At 39.0% G+C, this 24,742-nt stretch overlaps 2 protein-coding genes across 2 annotated transcripts in view; one reads left to right on the plus strand and one right to left on the minus strand.

Annotated features, from left to right (window-relative positions):
* Positions 1–24,742, plus strand: part of arhgef25b (Rho guanine nucleotide exchange factor (GEF) 25b) — an 87,185-nt gene that overhangs the window by 537 nt on the left and 61,906 nt on the right. Inside the window, exon 4 of the mRNA XM_061890218.1 lies at positions 23,523–23,692. The gene's annotated coding sequence lies outside the window, so the exon portion shown is untranslated. The remainder of the gene's footprint in view (positions 1–23,522; positions 23,693–24,742) is intronic.
* ankrd33ab (ankyrin repeat domain 33Ab) lies at positions 6,502–18,659 on the minus strand. Its single transcript, XM_061890248.1, has 4 exons — positions 18,265–18,659; positions 18,071–18,200; positions 14,403–14,543; positions 6,502–7,398 (listed from the first exon to the last, which is right to left on the minus strand). The coding sequence occupies exons 1-4, from the start codon at positions 18,517–18,519 to the stop codon at positions 6,596–6,598; spliced, it is 1,329 nt and encodes a 442-aa protein (XP_061746232.1). The 5' UTR covers positions 18,520–18,659; the 3' UTR covers positions 6,502–6,595.

Here is a 24,742-nt window from a genome sequence, read left to right on the forward strand (position 1 = left end):
AACACTACACTACTGTACACAATGGTACACAACACTACACTACTGGACACAACACTACACAACTGTAAACAACACTACTCGACAGTAAACAACACTACACTACTGTACACAACACTACACAACTGTAAACAACACAACAGTAAACACTACACAACAGTAAACAACACTACACAACTGTAAACAACACAAAAGTAAACACTACACAACTGTAAACAGCACTACACAACTGTAAACAACAACAGTAAACAACACTACACAACTGTACACAACAGTAAACAACACAACAGTAAACACTTCACAACAGTAAACAACACTACACGACAGTAAACAACACTACACTACTGTACACAACACCACACAACTGTAAACAACACTACACGACAGTAAACAACACAACAGTAAACACTACACAACAGTCAACAACACCACACAACAGTAAACAACACTACACAACAGTAAACAACACTACACAACTGTAAATAACACAAAAGTAAACACTACACAACAGTAAACAACACTACACAACTGTACACAACACTACACAACAGTGAACAACACAACAGTAAACACTACACAACAGTAAACAACACTACACAACTGTACACAACACTACACAACAGTAAACAACACAATAGTAAACACTACACAACAGTAAACAACACTACACAACAGTAAACAACACTACACGACACTACACAACAGTAAACAACACTACACAACTGTACACAACTGTGAAGAACACCACACAACACTACACAACTGTACACAACACAACAGTAATCAACACTACACGACAGTAAACAACACTTCACAACAGTAAACAACACTACACAACAGTAAATGACACTACACAACAGTAAACAACACAACAGTAAACACTACACAACAGCAAACATATAGTATAGTTGTTTACAACAGTAAACAACTATACATGACAGTAAACAACACTACACGACAGTAAACAAAAGTAAACAACACAACAGTAAACACTACACAACAGCAAACAACAGTAAACAACACTACACAACTGTACACAACAGTAAACAACACAACAGTAAACACTACACAACAGTAAACAACACTACACAACACTAAACAACACAACTGTACACAACACTACACAACAGTAAACAACACTACATGACAGTAAACAACTCTACACAACAGTAAAAAACACTACACAATTGTGCACAGCTGTAAACAAGACTACACAACTGTACACAACACTACTCAACTGTACACAACAGTAAACAACACTACAAAACAGTAGACAACACTTCACAACAGTAAACAACACTACACAACAGTAAATAACACTGCACAACAGTAAACAACACAACAGTAAACACTACAAAACAGCAAACAACACAACAGTAAACAACACTACACAACAGTAAACAACTACATGACAGTAAACAACACTACACAACAGTAAACAAAAGTAAACAACACAACAGTAAATACTACACTACATTAAACAACACTAAACAATAGTAAACAACACTACACGACAGTAAACAACACTAGACAACAGTAAACACTACACGACAGTAAACAACACTAAACACCACTAAACAACAGTAAAAAAACTCCACAACTACACAACACTAAACAACACTACACCACAGTAAACAACGCTACACAACAGTAAACAGCACAACAGTAAACATTACACAACAGTAAACAACGCTACACAACAGTAAACAACACTACACAATAGTAAACAACAGTAAACAATACTAAACAGTAAACAACACTACACAACTAAACAACACTACACAAAAGTAAACAACACAACAGTAAACACCACACAACAGCAAACAGAATGACAGTAAACAACACTACACAACAGTAAACAACTCTACAAGACAGTAAACAACACCACACAGCAGTAAACAAGTCTGCACAACATTAAACAACACAACAGTAGACAACACTACACCACAGTGAACAACACTACACAATGATAAACAACACAAAAATAATACAAATAAATAATGGGAATGACTGGTATCAGTTTTATTGCATATTCATGTTGACTACATATTTACAATATATACATCTTTTTTTTCTACATATAATCATTGTTTATTTAGAAAAAAACACACAAAATAGTACATTAAATGATATCAATCAGATTAGGGTTAGTCATCTGGTATTTGTGTTTGGTCATATAGTACAGAGCACATACTTCTGTTTCATAGAGGATCTTTGACTCCTGTTTTTGTAGTATCAACCATCCATGGGAGCCTGTCACAGTAGCGCCTTATAAACAACAGACTGCTCCTGTTTTATAGAGGATCTTTGAATTTCCACCTTTATAGCTGGTCCTTAAAAAGAGTAATAATCCTGTCATGTTGAGGATCTTTGACCGGCGTTTTTTGCCGTAGATCCCGAAAAACAGCAGAATGCTTCGGTCATTTATAGATGATCTTTGTCAAGCATTTTTGTAAATTCTTAAAAACAGCAGTGTTCCTGTCATATTCTATGTATAGGATCTTTGAATAGCGGTTTTGTAGGTGGTCCCTGAAAACAGAAATCCTGTGATGTGAGAGGATCTTTGTCCAGCATTTCTTCAGTATAAAAAATACAGTAGAGCACTTTGACTAAACAGTATAAGGTCAAAACCATTTGAGTGCATTTGTCATAAAGAAAGGATCTTTGACTAGCAGAGTGCTCTTTTTATTTAAGGGATCTTTGTTTAGCCACCTTGAAGAAGGTACTCAAAAATAGCAGTCAAAGTGATCTTTGAGCAGGTACTCAAAAACAACAGTCAAATGGATCTTTGACAAGCCACCTTTGAGAAGGTACTCAAAAACAGCAGTCAAATGGGTCTTTGACAAGGAACATTTGACCAGGTATTTAAAAACAGTAATCCTGTAATGTTGAGGATCTTTGACTAGTATTTGGTAGCTTGTCCTTAAAAGCAGTTATAATGAATCTTTGAATACGGGTTATGTAGTTGGTCCTTAAAAACAGCAGAGTGCTCCGGTTTTATAGAGGATCTTTGACTGGCAGGTTTGTGAAAACCGTAACCCTGTCATGTTGGACATCTTTGACTAACATTTTTTGCAGTAGGTCCTTAAAAACAGAAGCGCGTTCCTGTTTTAAAGAGGATCTTTGACTAGCCACCTTTGAGCAGGTTCTTAAAAACATTAATCCTGTCATGATGAGGATCTTTGACTAGCATTTGGCAGCATGTCCTTAAAAAGAAGTTATATAAAGAATCTTTGAATAGTGGTTATGTAGTTGGTCCTTAAAAACAGCACAGTGCTACGGTTTTATAGAGGATCTTTAACTGGCAGGTTTGTGAAAACCGTAACCCTGTCATGTTGAAGATCTTTGACACACTTTTTTTGCAGTAGGCCCTCAAAAACCGCACAGCGTTCCTGTTTTAAAGAGGATCTTTGACTATCCAAGACTATCCACCTTTGAGCAGGTTCTTAAAAACAGTAATCCTGTTATGTTGAGGATCTTTGACTAGCATTTGGTAGCCTGTCCTTAAAAGCAGTTATAATGAATCTTTGAATACGGGTTATGTAGTTGGTCCTTAAAAACAGCAGAGTGCTCCGGTTTTATAGAGGATCTTTGACTGGCAGGTTTGTAAAAACCGTAAGACTGTCATGTTGAAGATCTTTGACTAACATTTTTTGCGGTAGGTCCATTTAAACAGAAGCGCGTTCCTGTTTTAAAGAGGATCTTTGACAATAGCCACTTTTGCAGTACGTTTTTAAAAACAGCGCAGTGTTCCTGCCATATATAAAGGGTCTCTGAACAGCATTTTAGTAGCAGGTCCTTAAAAACCAGCAGAGTGCTCCTGTTTTATAGAGGATCTTTGACTAGCCGGTTCTTAAAAACAATAGTGTGTGACTGTGTGTGTGAATGGGTAAATGTGGAAGTAGTGTCAAAGCCCTTTGAGTACCTTGAAGGCAGAAAAGCGCTATACAAGTACAAGTACAACCCAATCCAGTCATATAGAGGATCTTTGACAAGCCGGTTCTGAAAAACAGTAAGTCTGTCATGTTGAGGATCTTTGAATAGTGTTTTTTTTTTTTTTTTTTGGAGTTGGTCCTTAAAAACAACCGAATCCCCCTGTCATGCAGAGGATCTTTGACTTGCATTTTTGCATTTACGCGAGTCCTGAAGAAACTGCATAGCGCTCTTGTCATTTAGAGGATCTTTGACCAGAGTGAGCATACAACAAAAGGACGATTCGATGTCTTTACTCTATGACCAAGCCTTGATATTGTGTACAACAGAAGAGGCGAGGTAGATACCGTAAGTCAGGGGTCACCACCCTTTTTGAAACCAAGAGCTACTTCTTGGGTACTGATTAATGCGAAGGGCTACCAGTTTGATACACACTTAAATAAATTGCCAGAAATAGCCAATTTGCTCAATTTACCTTTAATAAATAAATCTATATATACATATAAAAAAATGGGTATTTCTGTTTTTAATTCCGTCGTACATTTTTTTTTCTTTTTACGGAAGGTTTTTTTGTAGAGAATAAATGATGAAAAAAACACTTAATTAAATGGTTTAAAAGAGGAGAAAATGGTAAAAAAAATGAAAATTTAATTTTGAAACATAGGATATCGTCAATTTTGACTCTTTAAAATTCAAAATTCAACCGAAAAAAGAAAAGAAAAACTACCTAATTGGAATCTTTTTGAAAAAATTAAAAAAATAATTTATGGAACATCATTAGTAATTTTTCCTGATTAAGATAATTTTTTAGAATTTTGATGACATGTTTTAAATAGGTTAAAATCCAACCTGCACTTTGTTAGAATATATAACAAATTGGACCAAGCTATATTTCTAACGAAGACAAATCATAATTTCTTCTAGATCTTCCAAAACAAAATTAAAAAAAAATAATTCAAAAGACTTTGAAATAAGATTTAAATTTGATTGTAAAGATTTTCTAGATGTGCCAGAATAATTTTTTTGAATTTTAATCATAATAAGTTAGAAGAAATATTCTTCGTCAAAAAAACAGAAGCTAAAATGAAGAATTAAATTAAAATGTATTTATTATTCTTTACAATAAAAAAAAATAAAATTACTTGAACATTGATTTAAATTGTCAGGAGAGAAGAGGAAGGAATTTAAAAGGTAAAAAGGTGTTTAAAAACCCTAAAATCATTTTTAAGGTTGTATTTTTTTCTCTAAAATTGTCTTTCTGAAAGTTATTAAGAAGCAAAGTAAAAAAAATAAATGAATTTATTTAAACAAGCGAAGACCAAGTCTTTAAAATATTTTCTTGGATTTTCAAATTCTATTTGAGTTTTGTCTCTCTTAGAATTAAAAATGTCGAGCAAAGCGAGACCAGCTTGCTAGTAAATAAATAAAATTTAAAAAATAGAGGCGGCTCACTGGTAAGTGCTGCTATTTGAGCTATTTTTAGAACAGGCCGGCAGGCGGCTCATCTGGTCCTTACGGGCTACTTCAGGGGTGCCCATTACGTCGATCGCGAGCTACCAGTCGACCGCGGGGGGTGTGTCAGTCCATCTCCAGCCAGGCTTTTAAAAAAAATAGACCTAAAAATTAGTGATCATCAATCTTCACCAAGACGTCACTTAAATGACATTCACGGTACCGGAGGGTCTTGTGAGATGACGCTGGCTGCTGCAAGATCATTATTATGAAAATATGACCGAGAGGAAGGCGAGAAACACTTTTTATTTCAACAGACTCTCGCGCCGTACCTTCCGTCAAAACTCTAAAGGCCGACTGCACATTTCCTATCTTCACAATAAAAGCCCTGCTTCATGCTGCCTGCGCTAACTAAATACAGAGTCTCGGAAAACTGGCGTGCTGAAGCGATCCCTCAGAAAGCTGGCGTGCACATCACTTGTGCACGCCAGCTTTCCGAGACTCTTATTTTGTTAGCGCAGGCAGCATGAAGCAGGGCTTTTATTGTGAAGATAGGAAATGTGCAGTCGGCCTTTAGAGTTTTGACGGAAGGTACGGCGCGAGAGTCTGTTGAAATAAAAAGTGTTTCTCGCCTTCCTCTCTGTCATTTTTTCATAATAATGAACTGGCAGCAGCCAGCGTCATCTCACAAGACCCTCGGGTGCCGTGAATGTCAATCAAGCAAGCTACGGAATTTGCCGCCAATGTTTTTCTTGTAAAGTGTATGGAAGCTGGATGAATTAGATGCCAAAAACCAACCACTTTCATGTGGTATTGTACAGAAAGGACAACTTTTTTTCTCCTCCATTTGAAAATGTGGGCGTTATCATCATTACTGTCTGATTCCAATCAATGCAAGTCATCAGAATCAGGTAATACACAAACTTATATTCTTGTCTTCGTGAAAGAAAGACATCTATATGTGTTACACATGCTTGTATTATCATTAAACACATTTAACTTGTTTACAAAAATGTCTCTTTCATAAATAAATAAATATAAATGATATATATAAATGAGGTAGATCCCCTCGAGTTGGTCAATTGAAAAGTAGCTCGCCTACAGAAAAAGTGTGGGCACCACGTTGGTGACCCCTGGCGTAAGTGAACATCAACAAACATTTGGTGTTGTTGAAATGAGTCAAGCCCTGAGTGGAATTTGTAAAAAAAACGACTTATTTTTTGCCGTCCTTTTTCTTCTCCTTCTCGGCCTTCCTCTTCTTCTCCTCCTTGATCTCCTTGTACCTCCACTTGGGAGGCTCCAGGTGGTCCTTGTCCACCTTCTTCTTCTTCTTCTTCTCCTTCTTCGGCGTGGCCTCCGTGGGCCTGTTGATGTTGATGTGCGGGATGCAGCCGGAGGGGAAGACGCTGTTCCTCCTGGCCATGCTGCGCGGGATGAACCTGGACGCCACCTTGTTGGAGGCCAGCGAGATGATGCTGCCCCTGCGGTCGCCGTCGGCGCAGCAGGTGGTGGCGGCGATGGATTCCGCCGATTGCACGGAGGGAATGACGTGCGACGCCGAGCCGTCGCTGTGGCACACCGAGCTTTCCTCCAACTCCCGCTCCGAGTGTTTCCTCATCAGGTCGGGCACGGCCAGGCGTCTCTTGCCCACTTCGGGGGGGCTGGTAGGGCACAGCGGACGGCAGCCGGTGGAAACGAGCGGGCTGTGGAGGCTGGTGGTGATGCGCACCATGTGGTCCAGAACCCCCTCGTCCTCGGGGTCGCGGGGAAACCGGAACGCGAACTTGGTCTTGATGTGCTGGGTGATTTTCTCCCGGGCGCTCTTTTCCGCCGTGGCCTTGGCCACCCGCTGCCTGAGCTCGGGCCACTCGGGGACGTAACTCTCACAGAACTGCTCAGCTTTGGGTCTCATGGTGAGGCGGCGAAGACGATACAGCGTCTCATAGCGACCCGTTTTTTGGGCCCAGTCCTGAGCGCACTTTCCTCTCGTGGTGTCTGTGGCGCCAAGGTCAGCCCCTGGAACGTAAGAAGTATGGAAGTATGACCGGAGAAAAACTGTTTGGTAAGGTGTTTCTCAATCAGCTATACGGTATACCAGGGGTCGGGAACCTTTTTGACTGAGAGAGCTAAATATTTTAAAATGTATATCCGTAAGAGCCATATAATATTTTTGAACGCCAAATACAACAAAAGTAAAACCAACATTTCTAAAGTCTCTTATTCTTTTTAATAAGATTTTTATTCTGCTTTTTGCAAATGATGTGGTCCTGATGGCTTCATCTGACCGGGATCTTCAGCTCTTACTGGATCGGTGTGAAGCCGAGTGTGAAGCGACCGGAATGAGAATCAGCACCTCCAAGTCCGAGGCCATGGTTCTCGCCCGGAAAAGGGTGGAATGCCATCTCCGGGTTGGGGAGGAGACCCTGCCCCAAGTGGAGGAGTTCAAGTACCTAGGAGTCTTGTTCACGAGTGAGGGAAGAGTGGATCGTGAGATCGACAGGCGGATCGGTGCGGCGTCTTCAGTAATGCGGACGTTGTACCGATCCGTTGTGGTGAAGAAGGAGCTAAAAGCTCTCAATTTACCGGTCAATCTACGTTCCCATCCTCACCTATGGTCATGAGCTTTGGGTCATGACCGAAAGGATAAGATCACGGGTACAAGCGGCCGAAATGAGTTTGAGGCTCTCCCTTAGAGATAGGGTGAGAAGCTCTGCCATCCGGGAGGAACTCAAAGTAAAGCCGCTGCTCCTCCACATGGAGAGGAGCCAGATGAGGTGGTTCGGGCATCTGGTCAGGATGCCACCCGAACGCCTCCCTAGGGAGGTGTTTAGGGCACGTCCAACCGGTAGGAGGCCACGGGGAAGACCCAGGACACGTTGGGAAGACTATGTCTCCCGGCTGGCCTGGGAACGCCTCGGGACCCCCCGGGAAGAGCTAGACGAAGTGGCTGGGGAAAGGGAAGTCTGGGTTTCCCTGCTTAGGTTGTTGCCCCCGCGACCCGACCTCGGATAAGCGGAAGAAGATGGATGGATGGATGGGGTTAGAGTATGAAAATATTGAAGAAGAAACTGAAGCTATTGAGCGAATAGCTATTGACGCTATTCATAGCCATAGCATGGCCGAATAGCTGTGTTAGCATCGCCGGTTGGTCGCTACATCTGTAAGTGCAAGTTAAAACTCTACAATCTTGGATCCGCTTTGAATTGAACTCTCGCGGCTGTGTTGGAGCCACTATGGATTGAACTTTCACAGTATCATGTTAGACCCGCTCGACATCCATCAATCAATCGATCAATGTTTACTTATATAGCCCTAAATCACTAGTGTCTCAAAGGGCTGCACAAACCACTACGACATCCTCGGTAGGCCCACATAAGGGCAAGGAAAACTCACACCCGGTGGGACATCGGTGACAATGATGACTATGAGAACCTTGGAGAGGAGGAAAGCAATGGATGTCGAGCGGGTCTAACATGATACTGTGAAAGTTCAATCCACAATGGATCAAACACAGTCGCGAGAGTCCAGTCCAAAGCGGATCCAACACAGCAGCGAGAGTCCCGTTCACAGCGGAGCCAGCAGGAAACCATCCCAAGCGGAGGCGGATCAGCAGCGCAGAGATGTCCCCAGCCGATACACAGGCAAGCAGTACATGGCCACCGGATCGGACCGGACCCCCTCCACAAGGGAGATTGGGACATAGAAGAAAAAGAAAAGAAACGGCAGATCAACTGGTCTAAAAAGGGAGTCTATTTAAAGGCTAGAGTATACAAATGAGTTTTAAGGTGAGACTTAAATGCTTCTACTGACATCCATTGCTTTCGGTCCCCTAGAGGGGGGGGTTGCCCACATCTGAAGTCCTCTCCAAGGTTTCTCATAGTCAGCATTGTCACTGGCGTCCCACTGGATGTGAATTCTCCCTGCCCACTGGGTGTGAGTTTTCCTTGCCCTTTTGTGGGTTCTTCCGAGGATGTTGTAGTCGTAATGATTTGTGCAGTCCTTTGAGACATTTGTGATTTGGGGCTATATAAATAAACATTGATTGATTGATTGATTGATTTGTTTGATATGATTAATTTCTTTGTAACTTACTGTCTTTTGTTCCCTGCTTCTGTTTTGTTTTCACTCCACAAGGAACGACTTCTGTTTTCCTGTTTGCAACCCGCTAGCTTCCACGCTAGGCCCTTTTTTGTTTCTTGCTAGCTTCTATGCTAAAGACCCTTTAGTTTGTTATCCACCTCGTGCGCGCTTTGTGTTAGTACCCTTTTGTTTGATTTTGTCTTAGTATCTTTATTATATCATGTTTTCTCATTCAATGCCTGCCTCCTCCTCTGCATCATGGGGTTCGTCAACAAATAACTGTGACAAGCACAAGTCGACGGGTGGTGGCGATGCCCATCTCTGCCCTTCGCAAGGGACCCTCTTCGAAACACGATCTTTCGAAATGATCGCTGCATAATACACTCTACTTTGTGTTTGTGTGGTCCGATCCGACCGTGTTCGGTTGACATCTCTGTTCCATAGTAAAGCTTGACCGCATCTTTCGGGAATGTAAACAACAAAACACCGGCTGTGTTTGTGTTGCTAAAGCCGGCCGCAATACACCGCTGCCCACCTGCAGCTTTCTTCTTTGATGTCTCCATTGCTCATTGAATAAATTGCAAGATATTCGGCAACACAGAAGTCCAGAATACTGTGGAATTTTGCGATGAAAACAGATGACTTAATAGCTGGGAACGATGCTGGAACAAAGCAGGATATTTCGGCACAAAATTTAAAATTGCGACTATGTTGCAATGTTAATATTTCATCATTGATATATAAACTATCAGACTGTGTGGTCGCTAGTAGAGGCTTTCAGTAGGCCTTTAACTGTATATGTACCGAGTAAAATATACGACGCATAAGAGGAAGGAAAATCTATCCATAAATTGGTGGCGTCGACACCAAGGGTAGTATCAGCATATGACCGATACTTGAGTGACTAGGTCGATATTTTTGTTCATGTTTACAAACTCAGGGAATAATTCTTTGAGGGTAAACACCAAAGGATTTAAAAGAGGAGCCGATCAGAAAAGCTTTGACCAGGTCAGTGGAGATGCACACTGTTGATATTTTCAAAAACTGGCGACATTTGGAGGCTTTAACGGCAACTCTAGAACGTTAAAGAGCAAACTGGGACTTTATTGTCAAGTTCATATCACCACGGGTAGATAATGGTCTGTTTTTTTAAAACGTGTGCAGTCAAGTGTCTATAATCTACAGATTAGAAACTCACATAGATTACAGTGTGTGTGTGTGTGTGTGTGTGTGTGTGTGTGTGTGTGTGTTCAGAATGATCCCTTAAACCGGCCTGGCGTCATACGCTGGCGGACAAAGTTAGCCGTCTTAAAATATGTTGGGATCAACGGTCCTATTCTGGAAGCCTCCGTTTGCTGGAAGCTCCCATCCCTCTAGGACACGGGTAGGGAACCTATGGCTCGAGATCCAGATGTGGCTCTTTTGATGACTGCATCTGGCTCTCTGATAAATCTCAGCTGACATTGCTTAACACGATAAGTAATTAATGATTACGATGGTAATCACAGCGTTAAAATAACATTCAAATTATAAAACATTCTCATGCATTTTAATCCATCCATCCGTTTTCTATCGCACCTGTTCAAGAAGTCGCATTAATGGTAAGAAGTATAAAATGTATTATTGGTTAAATTTGAAATAACAGTGTTGTTAAAAAGAATAAGAGACTTATTATACTCTAAAAATGTTGGTCTTGTCAAGACCTGGACTATGGTGTGGTTTGTTTTCCCGTGGTGCAAAGCGATTGGAACGGACATGGCGTGAAGGTAATGACATCTTTAATCTTAACTCAAAAATATTACAAAAACAAAGGGTATAAACAAAAGGCGCTCTCCGTGGGGGTTAAAAACTTGGCTATGAAAACTAAAACTCGCACAGTGGGAGAACTATGAACATAAAAAAAACCTTACAAACTATGGCATGAAAAACTTACTTGGACCGAGAAAGAGCATGGATCATCGGCATGGATGACATAGGTGTGTAGGATGTGATAGAGGGTGAGTAGAAGGTAATGTCGCCAGGCTGACTGCCTGGCAACTGCAGGCTTAAATCGTGACGTGGTGATTGACAACAGGTACATGAGTTCAAGTGAATCAGGTGCGTGAGTCGTGAAAACGGGTGAACTGATTGGTAGTCATGGAAACCAAAACAAACCAGGGTGCGCAAAAACAGGGACTAATGGAGTCAAAAACAAAACAGAACATAACTACACAGAACATGATCAGAAAGAAATAACAGGTCTTACTTAAAAATGCATGCATTTAGTTGTATGCAGTGTTTAAAAAATATTATACGGCTCTCATGGAAATACATTTTGAAATATTTGGCTTTCATGGCTCTCTCCGCCAAAAAGGTTCCCGACCCCTGCCCCCTGTTCTAGGACCTGTTCTCTTCCAGGACCAGGAGGCGTGTGGGTCGGATCCCAGCTGACTCTTCTCACCCTGGAGACAAACTATTCTCCCCCTCTCCCTTCAGGCAGGGGACTACGGTCCATCCAGACCAGGGGTCACCAACCTTTTTGAAACCAAGAGCTACCTTTTGGGTACTGATTAATGCGAAGGGCTACCAGTTTGATACACACTTAAATAAATTGCCAGAAATAGCCAATTTGCTCAATTTACCTTTAATGAATAATTCTATATATATTAAAAAATGGGTATTTCTGTCATTTTTTTTTCCTTTTACGGAAGGTTTTTTGTGGAGAATAAATGATGAAAAAAACACTTAATTGAACGGTTTAAAAGAGAAGAAAACATGAAAAAAATTAAAATTAAATTTTAAAACATAGTTTATCTTCTATTTCGACTCTTTAAAATTCAAAATTCAACCGAAAAAAACCAAAAAAAAACTAGCTAATTCGAATCTTTTTGAAAAAATTAAAAAAATAATTTATGGAACATCATTAGTAATTTTTCCTGATTAAGATTAATTTTATAATTTTGATGACATGTTTTAAATAGATTAAAATCCACTTTGGAATAAGATTTAAATTTCATACTACAGATTTTCTAGATTTGCCAGAATAATTATTTTGAATTTTAATCATAAATTTGAAGAAATATTTAACAAATATTCTTCGTCGAAAAAACAGAAGCTAAAATTACGAATTACATTAAAATGTATTTATTATTCTTTACAATAATAATAAAAAAAATACTTAAACATTGATTTAAATTGTCAGGAAAGAAGAGGAAGGAATTTAAAAGGTAAAAAGTTATATGTGTTTAGAAATCCTAAAATCATTTTTAAGGTTGTATTTTTTTCTCCAAAATTGTCTTTCTGAAAGTTATAAGAAGCAAAGTAAAAAAATAAATGAATTTATTTAAACAAGTGAAGACCGAGTCTTTAAAATATTTTCTTGGATTTTCAAATTCTATTTGAGTTTTGTCTCTCTTAGAATTAAAAATGTCAAGCAAAGCAAGACCAGCTTGCTCGTAAATAAATTAAATTTAAAAAATAGAGGCAGCTCACTGGTAAGTGCTGCTATTTGAGCTATTTTTAGAACAGGCCAGCGGGCGACTCATCTGGTCCTTACGGGCGACCTGGTGCCTGCGGGCACCGCGTTGGTGACCCCTGATCCAGATCCACACCTCCCGCCACCTGAACAGTTTTTCCCCCTCGGCTCTCAGACACATAAACAAGAACAAGATCTGATAGCTCACTTAAAGTCCTACTGAAAGCCACTACTAGCGACCACGCAGTCTGATAGTTTATATATCAATGATGAAATATAAACATTGCAACACATGCCAATACGGCTGCTTTAGTTTACTAAATTACAATTTTAAATTTCCCGCGTAGTTTCTTGTTGAAAACGTCGCGGAATGAGGACGTGACGTCTATGGTTGTAGCGGACATATTAGCTCAGCACCACACACAGCTACAAGTCGTCTCTTTTCATCCCATAATTACACAGTAATTTTGGACATCTGTTTATCTGAATCTTTTGCAATTTGTTCAATTAATAATGGAGACGTCAAAGAAGAATGCTGTTGGTGGATTGCAGCTGCCTTTAGGAACCGAGACACAGCCTGTGTTTCTTTGTTTGTTGTGAAGCTTTAACACAGAGCGGTCGAGCGAACATATTTCTCTACGTCAACCAGTAAGTTTTTGGATGGGAAAATTGTGATATTAAGTCGGCTCTAACCGGAGACTTCAGTGGATTATGGGACTTCCTCCTGCAGCTCAAAAAGGCAGCTGTGATCTTAGCTCCTCCATCGGCTTCTCTGAGAGACACTGGCGTTCACCGCAGCCATCCGACTTTCAGGTATGACTTTACAATCTCACTAAAACACTATTAAAACAATAAGCAGATAAGGGATCTTCCAGAATTATTGTAGTAAATGTGTCTAATTACATCTGAAACGGTCCCACTGCCGCCGCCTGGAGCCGTCGTTTTTTTTTTTGTGCTTCACTCTAACTTTCCTTATCCACGAATCTTTCATCCTCGCTCCAATTAATGGGGAAATTGTCGCTTTTTCGGTCCGAATAGCTCTCGCTGCTGGAGGCTATGATTGTAAACAATGTTCAGATGTGAGGAGCCCCACAACCCGTGACGTCATGCGCACATCGTCCGCTACTTCCGGTACAGGCAAGGCTTTTTTATTAGCGACCAAAAGTTGCAAACTTTATCGTGGATGTTCTCTACTAAATCCTTTCAGTAAAAATATGGCAATATCGCGAAATGATCAAGTATGACACATAGAATGGACCTGCTATCCCCGTTTAAATAAGAACATCTCATTTCAGTAGGCCTTTAAAGCTCATCTTATTACCTATTCTGTCTTGTATGTCTTCTATGTTGCACGATTGCACCAAGAAAAATTCCTAGTTTGTGAACCCGTTCTCGAACAATGGCAAGAAAAACTATTCTTATTCTGATTGTGATTCTGGAGGGAACTGTGATCCAAAGTAAGGAAAAGATGAGTGTCGTGAGTTACCTGCCATAACAAGTGCTGCCACCACATCGTCGCGGCCCGTCATCGCCGCTTTGATGAGAGCTGTGAAGCCGCGACAGTCCCTTATTTCCAAGTCTATTCCCGGGTAAAAGTTCAGGAGGTACATGACCGTGCTGGCGTGACCTGGGGAGTACAGGAAGCTGCAGTTGATATTGGCCTGGGTTGTGTTGGTTAGTGGCCATTATAGTCTTGGTGACTGGACTGTTTGGTTGGTCTTAGACGTCCTTTGGCCTCTCATCCAAGTGGACTTCATCTGTTCATGATCATAGACTTAGATTGGTCAGATCTAGTCTTACATTTAGATTGGTCAGATTTTGTTTTAGATTTAGATTAGTCAGATCTAGTCATCGATTTAGATTGGTCACATCTACTTTTAGACTTATATTGGTCACATCTAGTCTTACATTTATTTACATTGGTCCGATTTAGTCTTAGATTTAGATTGATCAGATTTAGTCTTGGATTTAGATTAGTCAGATCTAGTCTTCGATTTAGATTGGTCACATCTAGTTTTAGACTCATATTGGTCACATTTAGTCTTGGACTTACGTATATTGGTCACATCTAGTCTTACATTTAGATTGGTCAGACCTAGTCTTACATTTAGATTGGTCAGATTTAGTTTTAGATTTAGATTAGTCAGATCTAGTCTTCGATATAGATTGGTCACATCTAGCTTTAGACTTATATTGGTCACATCTAGTCTTACATTTAGATTGGTCAGATTTAGTTTTAGATTTAGATTAGTCAGATCTAGTCTTCGATTTAGATTGGTCACATCTACTTTTAGACTTATATTGGCCACATCTAGTCTTAGACTTACGTATATTGGTCACATCTAGTCTTACATTTACATTGGTCGGACCTAGTCTTAGATTTAGATTGGTCAGATTTAGTCTTGGATTTAGATTATTCAGATCTAGTCTTCGATTTAGATTGGTCACATCTAGTTTTAGACTAATATTGGTCACATCTAGTCTTGGACTTACGTATATTGGTCACATCTAGTCTTACATTTAGATTGGTCAGACCTAGTCTTACATTTAGATTAGTCAGACTTAGTTTTAGATTAGTCAGATCTAGTCTTCGATTTAGATTGGTCACATTTAGTCTTAGACTTGCGTATATTGGTCACATCTAGTCTTACATTTAGATTGGTCAGACCTAGTCTTAGATTTTGATTGGTCAGATTTAGTCTTGGATTTAGATTAGTCAGATCTAGCCTTGGATTTAGATTGGTCACGTCTAGTTTTAGACTTATATTGGTCACGTCTAGTCTTAGACTTAGATTGGTCACATCTAGTCTTAGACAGAGATTGGTCAATTCTAGTCTTAGATTGGTCAGATCAATTTTTAGACTTAGATTGGTCACATCTAGTCTTTATTTTTATTTATTTATTTTTTTGTCCTGTCCAGCTTCTCAGGCACATCTAGTCTTAGACTTAGATTGCTCGCATCTAATTTTAAACTTAGATTGGTCATATCGAGTCTTAGACTTGAATTGGTCAGATCGATTCTTAGATTTAAATTGGTCACATCTAGTCTTAGACTGAGATTGGTAAATTCTAGTCTTAGATTGGTCAGATCAATTCTTAGACTTAGATTGGTCACATCTAGTCTTATTTTTATTTATTTTTTGTCCTGTCCAGCTTCTAAGGCTCATCTAATCTTAGACCTAGATTGCTCGCATATAATTTTAAACTTAGATTGGTCAAATCGAGTCTTAGACTTAAATTGGTCAGATCGAGTCTTAGACTTAAATTGGTCCAATCTGGTTTTAGATTTAGACTGGTCACATCTAGTCTTGGACTTAGATTAGTCAGATCTAATCTTGGACTTATATTAGTCGTATCGAGTCTTAGACTTAGGTGGGTCAGATCTAGTCTTAAACGTAGATTGGTCAGATCTAGGCTTAAATTTAGATAGGTCAGAGCTAGTCTTGGACTGGGATTGGTCAGATCTAGTATTTGATTGGCAGATCTAGTCTTAGATTTAGATGGGTCAGATCTAGTCTTATATTGGTCATATCTAATCTTAGACTTAGATTGGTCATATGTAGTCTTAGACTTAGATTGGTCATATCTAGTCTAAGACTGAGATTGGTCACATCTAGTCTTAGACTGAGATTGGTCACATCTAGTCTTAGACTTAGATTGATCACATCTAGTTTTAGACTTAGATTGGTCACATCTAGTCTTAGACTGAGATTGGTCAGTTCTATTATTAGACTGAGATTGGTCAGTTCTAGTCTTAGATTGGTCAGATCAAGTCTTAGACTTAGACTGGTCAGATCGAATCTTAGACTTAGACTGGTCAGGTCTACTATTAGATTGGTCAGATCTAGTCTTAGACATAAATTGGTCACATCTAATTTTCGACTTAGATTGGTCATATTGAGTCTTTGACTTAAATTGGTCGGATCTAGTTTTAGACGGGTCACATCTAGTTTTAGACTTAGATTGGTCACATCTAGTCTTAGACTGAGATTGGTCAGTTCTATTATTAGACTGAGATTGGTCAGTTCTAGTCTTAGATTGGTCAGATCAAGTCTTAGACTTAGACTGGTCAGATCAAATCTTAGACTTAGACTGGTCAGGTCTAGGATTAGATTGGTCAGATCTAGTCTTAGACTTAAATTGGTCACATCTAATTTTCGACTTGGATTGGTCATATTGAGTCTTTGACTTAAATTGGTCGGATCTAGTCTTAGACTGGTCACTTCCAGTCTTGGACTTAGATTGGTCAAATCGAATCTTAGACTTAGATCGGTCATATCGAGTCTTAGACTCAGGTAGGTCAGAAAAAAGGCAGATATGAACAAGTAGATTAATAATGTGGACAAAATAATAGATTGGTTAATGACACAATATGATACTGCATACATCAATCCCGCCTCCTGGTGGTAGAGGGCGCTAGTGATCCATCTTGCGACTACTCGGCTCAAGAAGAAGTGAAATTGAGTGACGTGATATGTGCTGGAGGAAGTAATAAAGGAAGATCTCCATCGAGACAGAGAGACTTTTAAAACTGAAGAAAGATAAGGAAGACTTCTATAAACAAGTTATCGATGCTTTTGATCAGAAGCTGCTGGCATGGACTTTATTTATAAGTAAAGGTAAGACCATAATAACGTTGTTTTTTTTAATGAAATGTGCTTTTCATGATGGTATCCTTACATCATTTTACTGCAAGTTTTTGGTAAGCGCCGGAGTGAGAAGAGGTTTTAAAAGAATTAGCGCATGCTTACTTTTACCGCATGCCTTTGGTAAGCGCAGGAGTGAGATATACATATATAATGAACCGATTATTTATATATATACTGTATATACATATATGTATATATATACACACACAGGCTCACCCCACCCCCCACCCTCCACACCCCCACACCCCCCAACACCCTTTTCCTGAAATCGGAGGTCTCAAGGGTGGCAAGTACGCTATCAGGACCACCCCAGTTGTAACAAATGTCACAAAAAAAGCATCTGTGATCAGAATGTTTCTAATCGCTGTTATTTGTTGGCGAGTCCTTTAGGAATGGTTGAAAGGACAGTGTTGTATGTCCGACCAAACAGTCCAGTCGGGTTGGATTGAAGGCCCTGAGAATACAAATGAGATGAATGAGAAGATCCTCAGACCGTGGCGACTACCTGCTTGGGATGCAATCATCAGTGCTGTGTTGCCTTCACGGTCCTGGTGGTTGATGTCCAGGTGAGGGCAGGTGTTCAGCGCGTACACGATGTCCAGGAAGCCTTTGCAGCAAGACACCATCAAGCCGTTCTGTGGAGGACCCAACACACCGTCAGTCCCCGCCAGACATCTTGGCAGCACGACCAGACCTTACCCAGTTGTTGATGTCCAGCTCCATCACCTCCTCTCTGGTCACGCCCCTCTCCAGGACCCCCTGCAGAGCGGCCAGGTTGTTGCGGGCGCAGGCCTGGTAGAGAGTGGATGCCGTCCGCCCGTCACAGGTTTCCCGCGAGTAGTCCGGAAGCACGGAGTCATCGGACAGGATGCTGTCCGAGTCCCACCCCGACGAAGACCCGTCCTCCTCATCGGGACCCGAGCCCAAGTGAGGGTCCTCCACCGCCCTGGCCATGGTCCAACTGCAGGTGAGATGACGGCTACATCTGGGAGGGAATCAACCCACAGGTCTTTTCTCACTTCTCCATGGTCAAGCCTCGCCGACAGTCATTCACACACTTGCAAGTCAAGTCCGCCGGGATTAGGGCCGCATTACCTGAGTGTTCTGGAGTGGGCGTGGCCACCTGAGGGTCCTCACCGTTAAGTAACTGGATCAGGAATTAAAAGCCCTGCTGAGCACACAGGCCGGCTAATTTTGGAATAACGCCGTGTCTCTGAATAACCTCAGTCACATGTCGCCCGGCAACTCAGCGACATTTCATGTGCATTTAGTGTGCATGTAGAGTACATTTACTGTACATTTACTGTACATTTACTGTGCATGTAGAGTACATTTACTGTACATTTACTGTACATTTACTGTGCATTTAATGTACATTTAATGTACATTTAGTGTGCATTTAGTGTGCATGTAGAGTACACTTACTGTACATTTACTGTACATTCAGTGTACATTTAGTGTGCATTTAATGTACATTTACTGTAGATTTAGTGTGTATTTAGTGTGCATTTAGTGTGCATTTAATGTACATTTACTGTACATTTACTGTACATTTAGTGTGCATTTAATGTGCATTTGATGTACATTTACTGTAGATTTAGTGTGTATTTAGTGTGCATTTAGTGTGCATTTAATGTACATTTACTGTACATTTACTGTACATTTAGTGTGCATTTAATGTACATTTAGTGTGCATTTAATGTACATTTAGTGTGCATTTAGTGTGCATTTAATGTACATTTAGTGTGCATTTAGTGTGCATTCAGTGTACATTTACTGTACATTTAGTGTGCATGTAGAGTACATTTACTGTACATTTAGTGTGCATTCAGTGTACATTTAGTGTGCATTTACTGTACATTTAGTGTGCATTTAATGTACATTTAGTGTGCATTTAATGTACATTTAGTGTGCATTTACTATACATTTAGTGTGCATTTACTGTACATTTAGTGTGCATTTAATGTACATTTAGTGTGCATTTAATGTACATTTAGTGTGCATTTAATGTACATTTAGTGTGCATTTAGTGTGCATTTACTATACATTTAGCTTGCATTCAATGTACATTTAGTGTGCATTTAGTGTGCATTTACTATACATTTAGTGTGCATTTAATGTACATTTTGTGTGCATTTAATGTACATTTAGTGTGCATTTACTGTACATTTAGTGTGCATTTACTGTACATCTAGTGTACATTTAATGTGCATTTAGTGTACATTTAGAGTGCATTTAGTCTACATTTAATGTGCATTTAATGTACATTTAGTGTACATTTAATGCTAGTTTAGTGTACATTTAATGTGCATTTAATGTGCAATTAATGTACCTTTAATGTTTGTTTAGTGTACATTTAGTGTGCATTTAAAGTACATTTAGTGTGCATTTAGTGTACATTTAATGTACATTTAATGTGCAATTAATGTACATTTAATGTTCGTTTAGTGTACATTTAGTGTGCATTTAAAGTACATTTAGTGTGCATTTAGTGTAGATTTAGTGTGAAATCTACTAATAAAAGTTTCAATCAATGCATTTATGTACACTTAGTGACATTTAGTATGCATTTAGTGTATATTTAAGGTTTTGGGACCCTTGTTCTAAACTGTAAGTAGGTTTAATATAATTATTGAATCCGGTTAAATCAAGAGTAAGATTACTGATTCAGTTTTAATATTTGAGTGAGCCCCGCGCCTCTTTGTAGTGGAAAAGTTGGTCCCTGAGGTCAAAAGGGTTAAGAGACCCTCTTTTACAGCACTGTTTTGCACCAAGGCACATTGTTTACATGAGGAAATGGACAAAAAGCTGCTTATTGTGATGCAACACACAACAAAGTGTACTTCCTGCCATCTAGTGGAGGAAGATGTCATTGTTCTGTCCCTCTCTCAAAGGCACTCATTCACTAAAATTCACTAATTCATGGACCATTTTCAGACTGCATGAAATTGGCTTTGTTAGTTAGCTGTGATTAAAAGGTTGAGAAATTTAAATAGCACGATGGATACTTTTTTTGATCCTTTGCAGGAAATGACTGTCCAGCAGTACAAATAAGAATAGAATCAGACTCACAATGTGGAGTCATAAAACTAATGGAAATAATTCAACAACATTTGTGTATTTATTCTTGATATTGGTGTATCGATGTTGTGCGATCGCAGTTTAAAAAGTTGTACCTCGATATTTGTTCCAAAAGGTCAGACGAAAACCACAAAAATACAATTACAAAATAATGTAAATCCAATTAAACTGTATTAGATACAGAAAAATATGAAGAAAAACAGTATTGATAAAGAATAATTATAGTATTACCGACCACACAGTCTGATAGTTTATATATCAATGATGAAATATTAACATTGCAACACATGCCAATACAACCTTTTTAGTTTACTAAATTGCAATTTTAAATTTCGCGCGGAAGTAGCATGCTAAAATGTCGCGTTATGATGACGCGTACACGTGACGTCACGCATTGTAGAGGATTTTTTTTTCCAGCACCGTTCCCACCTATAAATTGTCTGTTTGCATCGCATAATTCCACAGTATTCTGGACATCTGTGTTGCTGAATATTTTGCAATTTGTTCAATTAATAATGGAGACGTCAAAGAAGAAAGCTGTAGGTGAGAAGCGGTGTATTGCGGCCACCTTTAGCAACACAAACACACCCGGGAAATCTAGAAGAAATAATGATTTGTCTTTGTTAGAAATATAGCTTGGTCCAATTTGTTATATATTCTAACAAAGTGCAGATTGGATTTTAACCTATTTAAAACATGTCATCAAAATTCTAAAAAAATAATCTTAATCAGGAAAAATTACTAATGGTGTTCCATAAATTCTTTTTTGAATTTTTTTCTAAAATATTCAAATTAGCTAGTTTTTATCTTTTTTTTTTCGGTTGAATTTTGAATTTTAAAGAGTCCAAATTGAAGATAAACTATGTTTCAAAATTGTGTCTTCTTTTTTTTCCTGTTTTCTCCTTTTTTTTTTATCATTTATTCTCCACAAAACACCTTCCGTAAAAGGGAAAAAAATGTACGACGGAATGACAGACAGAAGTACCCATTTTTTATATACATAGATTTATTTATTAAAGGTAAATTGAGAAAATTGGCTATTTCTGGCAATTTATTTAAGTGTGTATCAAACTGGTAGCACCCAAAAAGTAGCTCTTGGTTTCAAAAAGATTGGTGACCCCTGCTTTAGAGAAAAGAGCTATATACTTATATATGTTGCGATCCATGACTCGGATCTTCACATATTGTTTATTTTTCCGTCTTTGTTCTCATTCTCCGTCTGACCCGTTTATTTCCTGTTCTGTCCATCACTATGGTTACTCATTAGTTCACCTGCTACACTCGGTCCACACACCTACTTCAGCTAATCACCCTCCTTTTATAAGCCAGCCTCTTCTGTTTATTCTTTCTGGGACTCTAGTTTGTTTTCACGCAACGTAACGTCAGGTATGCTTTTCTCGCTAGCTCATTAGCTCAGCCACCTAGTCATCTTTAGCTCTCATGCTAATCATCTTTGTTTTTACTTTTTATGCCTTCATGCCAAGTCTTAGTTCTTTATATTTCCTAGCTTTCACGCTAGCGTCTTTTGTTTCCCTTTTTTATTAGCTCCAGTGTTTTTGTTCAGAGCTCACCTTTTGTTTATAAATTTGTTAGATCCTACCTTTGTTGTGTTCTTCGTTTGACGCATCCACCTAGTCATCTTTAGCTCTCATGCTAATCATCTTTGTTTTTACTTTTTATGCCTTCATGCCAAGTCTTAGTTCTTTATATTTCCTAGCTTTCACGCTAGCGTCTTTTGTTTCCCTTTTTTATTAGCTCCAGTGTTTTTGTTCAGAGCTCACCTTTTGTTTATAAATTTGTTAGATCCTACCTTTGTTGTGTTCTTCGTTTGACGCATCCACCTAGTCATCTTTAGCTCTCATGCTAATCATCTTTGTTTTTACTTTTTATGCCTTCATGCCAAGTCTTAGTTCTTTATATTTCCTAGCTTTCACGCCAGCGTCTTTTGTTTCCCTTTTTATTAGCTCCAGTGTTTTTGTTCAGAGCTCACCTTTTGTTTATAAATTTGTTAGATCCTACCTTTGTTGTGTTCTTCGTTTGACGCATCCACCTAGTCATCTTTAGCTCTCATGCTAATCATCTTTGTTTTTACTTTTTATGCCTTCATGCCAAGTCTTAGTTCTTTATATTTCCTAGCTTTCACGCCAGCGTCTTTTGTTTCCCTTTTTATTAGCTCCAGTGTTTTTGTTCAGAGCTCACCTTTTGTTTATAAATTTGTTAGATCCTACCTTTGTTGTGTTCTTCGTTTGACGCATCCACGAGGGAATCGAACCGGCGTTACAATATATTAAATCATTATGTCTGTTAGCTCAAAAAATCAGCCGCACCGTTTCATAAGCCGCAGGGTTCAATGTGTAGGAAAAAAGTAGCGCCTTATAGTCCGGAGTTTACGGGATGACTTGTCATTTGAGACTTTAGCAATGAGGTGGGGACTTGTCCAGGGCCTACCGACCGAATGCACTGAGATAGGCTACAGCGACCCTTTTGGGTAGAAAATGGATGGATGGATGGATGATAGAAACCCTCCCAGGTTTTGCTGCATTCTACTGCCAGTTAACACTGCTTAGCCTCTTTTTACGCCTGGAATCTTCAAATTGTGACTCACTGAAGTCAATAAAAGCTTCCGTCATTACTTTTGGCGAGGATGTGATCCAATAAAATACATTTATTTTAATTAATTTGCGTGATGAAGCTGCCATTCAAGTGAAAAGAAGGGTAATGGTCATTGAGAGGCCTGGAAGGTCTGCAACAGGAATGATTAAAGGCTGCAAGGACTCTGTGGGCCTGTCCGGACACGCCGACCCCCCCCTCCTTACCAGAGTGGCCTGAGGACAGGTCCAACTCTCCCATGACCAGCTGTCCTCTTGTATCCACAGGGGGAAAGATTCCCACCTTTTTAGTGCGTGTTTACCGACTGGTCCACACGGAGTGATGATGTGGAGATGAAAGGAGAGGACTTGGACAGAGGAGAGCTGAAGGATGAAGACTTAGGCAGACCTGCGTGGGAGGATTGAAAACCTTATGGAATAAATACAAAGCTGATCAAGTGAGTACCAAATATATATATATATAGTTTTATTTTCTTCGATGAGGTGGCGAATTGTCCAGGGTGCAATCCGCCTTCCGCCCGAATGCAGGTGAGATAGGCTCCAGCGACCGTCCGCGACCCCAAAAGGGACAAGCGGTAGAAAAATGGATGGATGGATAGTTTTATTTTATTTTATTTTTTTAATTGGACACGCTTGATATATAGCAATATATGTATACATGGAAGTTGTTGAATTGCTTGAAAATAAGAATATTAAAAAAATAAATATATATATTTATATATATTTTTAAAACAACTACAGCTAAATTTCTTAAAACATATATATACATATATATATATATATATAAATATATATATATATATATATATATACGTGTACATACATATATGTATATAAATATATATAAAAAAAAAAATATATATATATATACGTGTACATACATATATGTATATATATATATATATGTATATACATATATATATATATATATATAAACATATATGTTTTTAAGCAATTTAGCTGTAGTTGTTGAATAGCTTTAAACAAAAAACAAACAAACAAACAAAAACAAAAAAAAAAAATATATATATATATATATATATGTATTTATTTTTTATTATTATTATTATTTTTAAGAAATTCAACAACTTCCATGTATGATTATTTCTGCTATTCACATTTTCAAGACCTCACTTTCCTGATTTTTGTTTACTTATATTGCTATATATCAAGCGTGTACAATTAAAAAAATGAAATAAATTTAAACTCTCTATATATATATAGAGTGGCCGTGCGCAACCCGAGGGTCCCTGGTTCAAATCCCACCTAGTACCAACCTCGTCACGTCCGTTGTGTCCTGAGCAAGACACTTCACCCTTGCTCCTGATGGGTGCTGGTTGGCGCCTTGCATGGCAGCTCCCTCCATCAGTGTGTGAATGGGTAAATGTGGAAGTAGTGTCAAAGCACTTTGAGTACCTTGAAGGTAGAAAAAGCGCTATACAAGTACAACCCATTTAACCCATTATATATATATATCCATTTTGATT

The sequence above is a fragment of the Nerophis ophidion genome, linkage group LG02 (assembly GCF_033978795.1).
Source record: "Nerophis ophidion isolate RoL-2023_Sa linkage group LG02, RoL_Noph_v1.0, whole genome shotgun sequence".
In the NCBI taxonomy this organism is placed as follows: domain Eukaryota; kingdom Metazoa; phylum Chordata; class Actinopteri; order Syngnathiformes; family Syngnathidae; genus Nerophis; species Nerophis ophidion.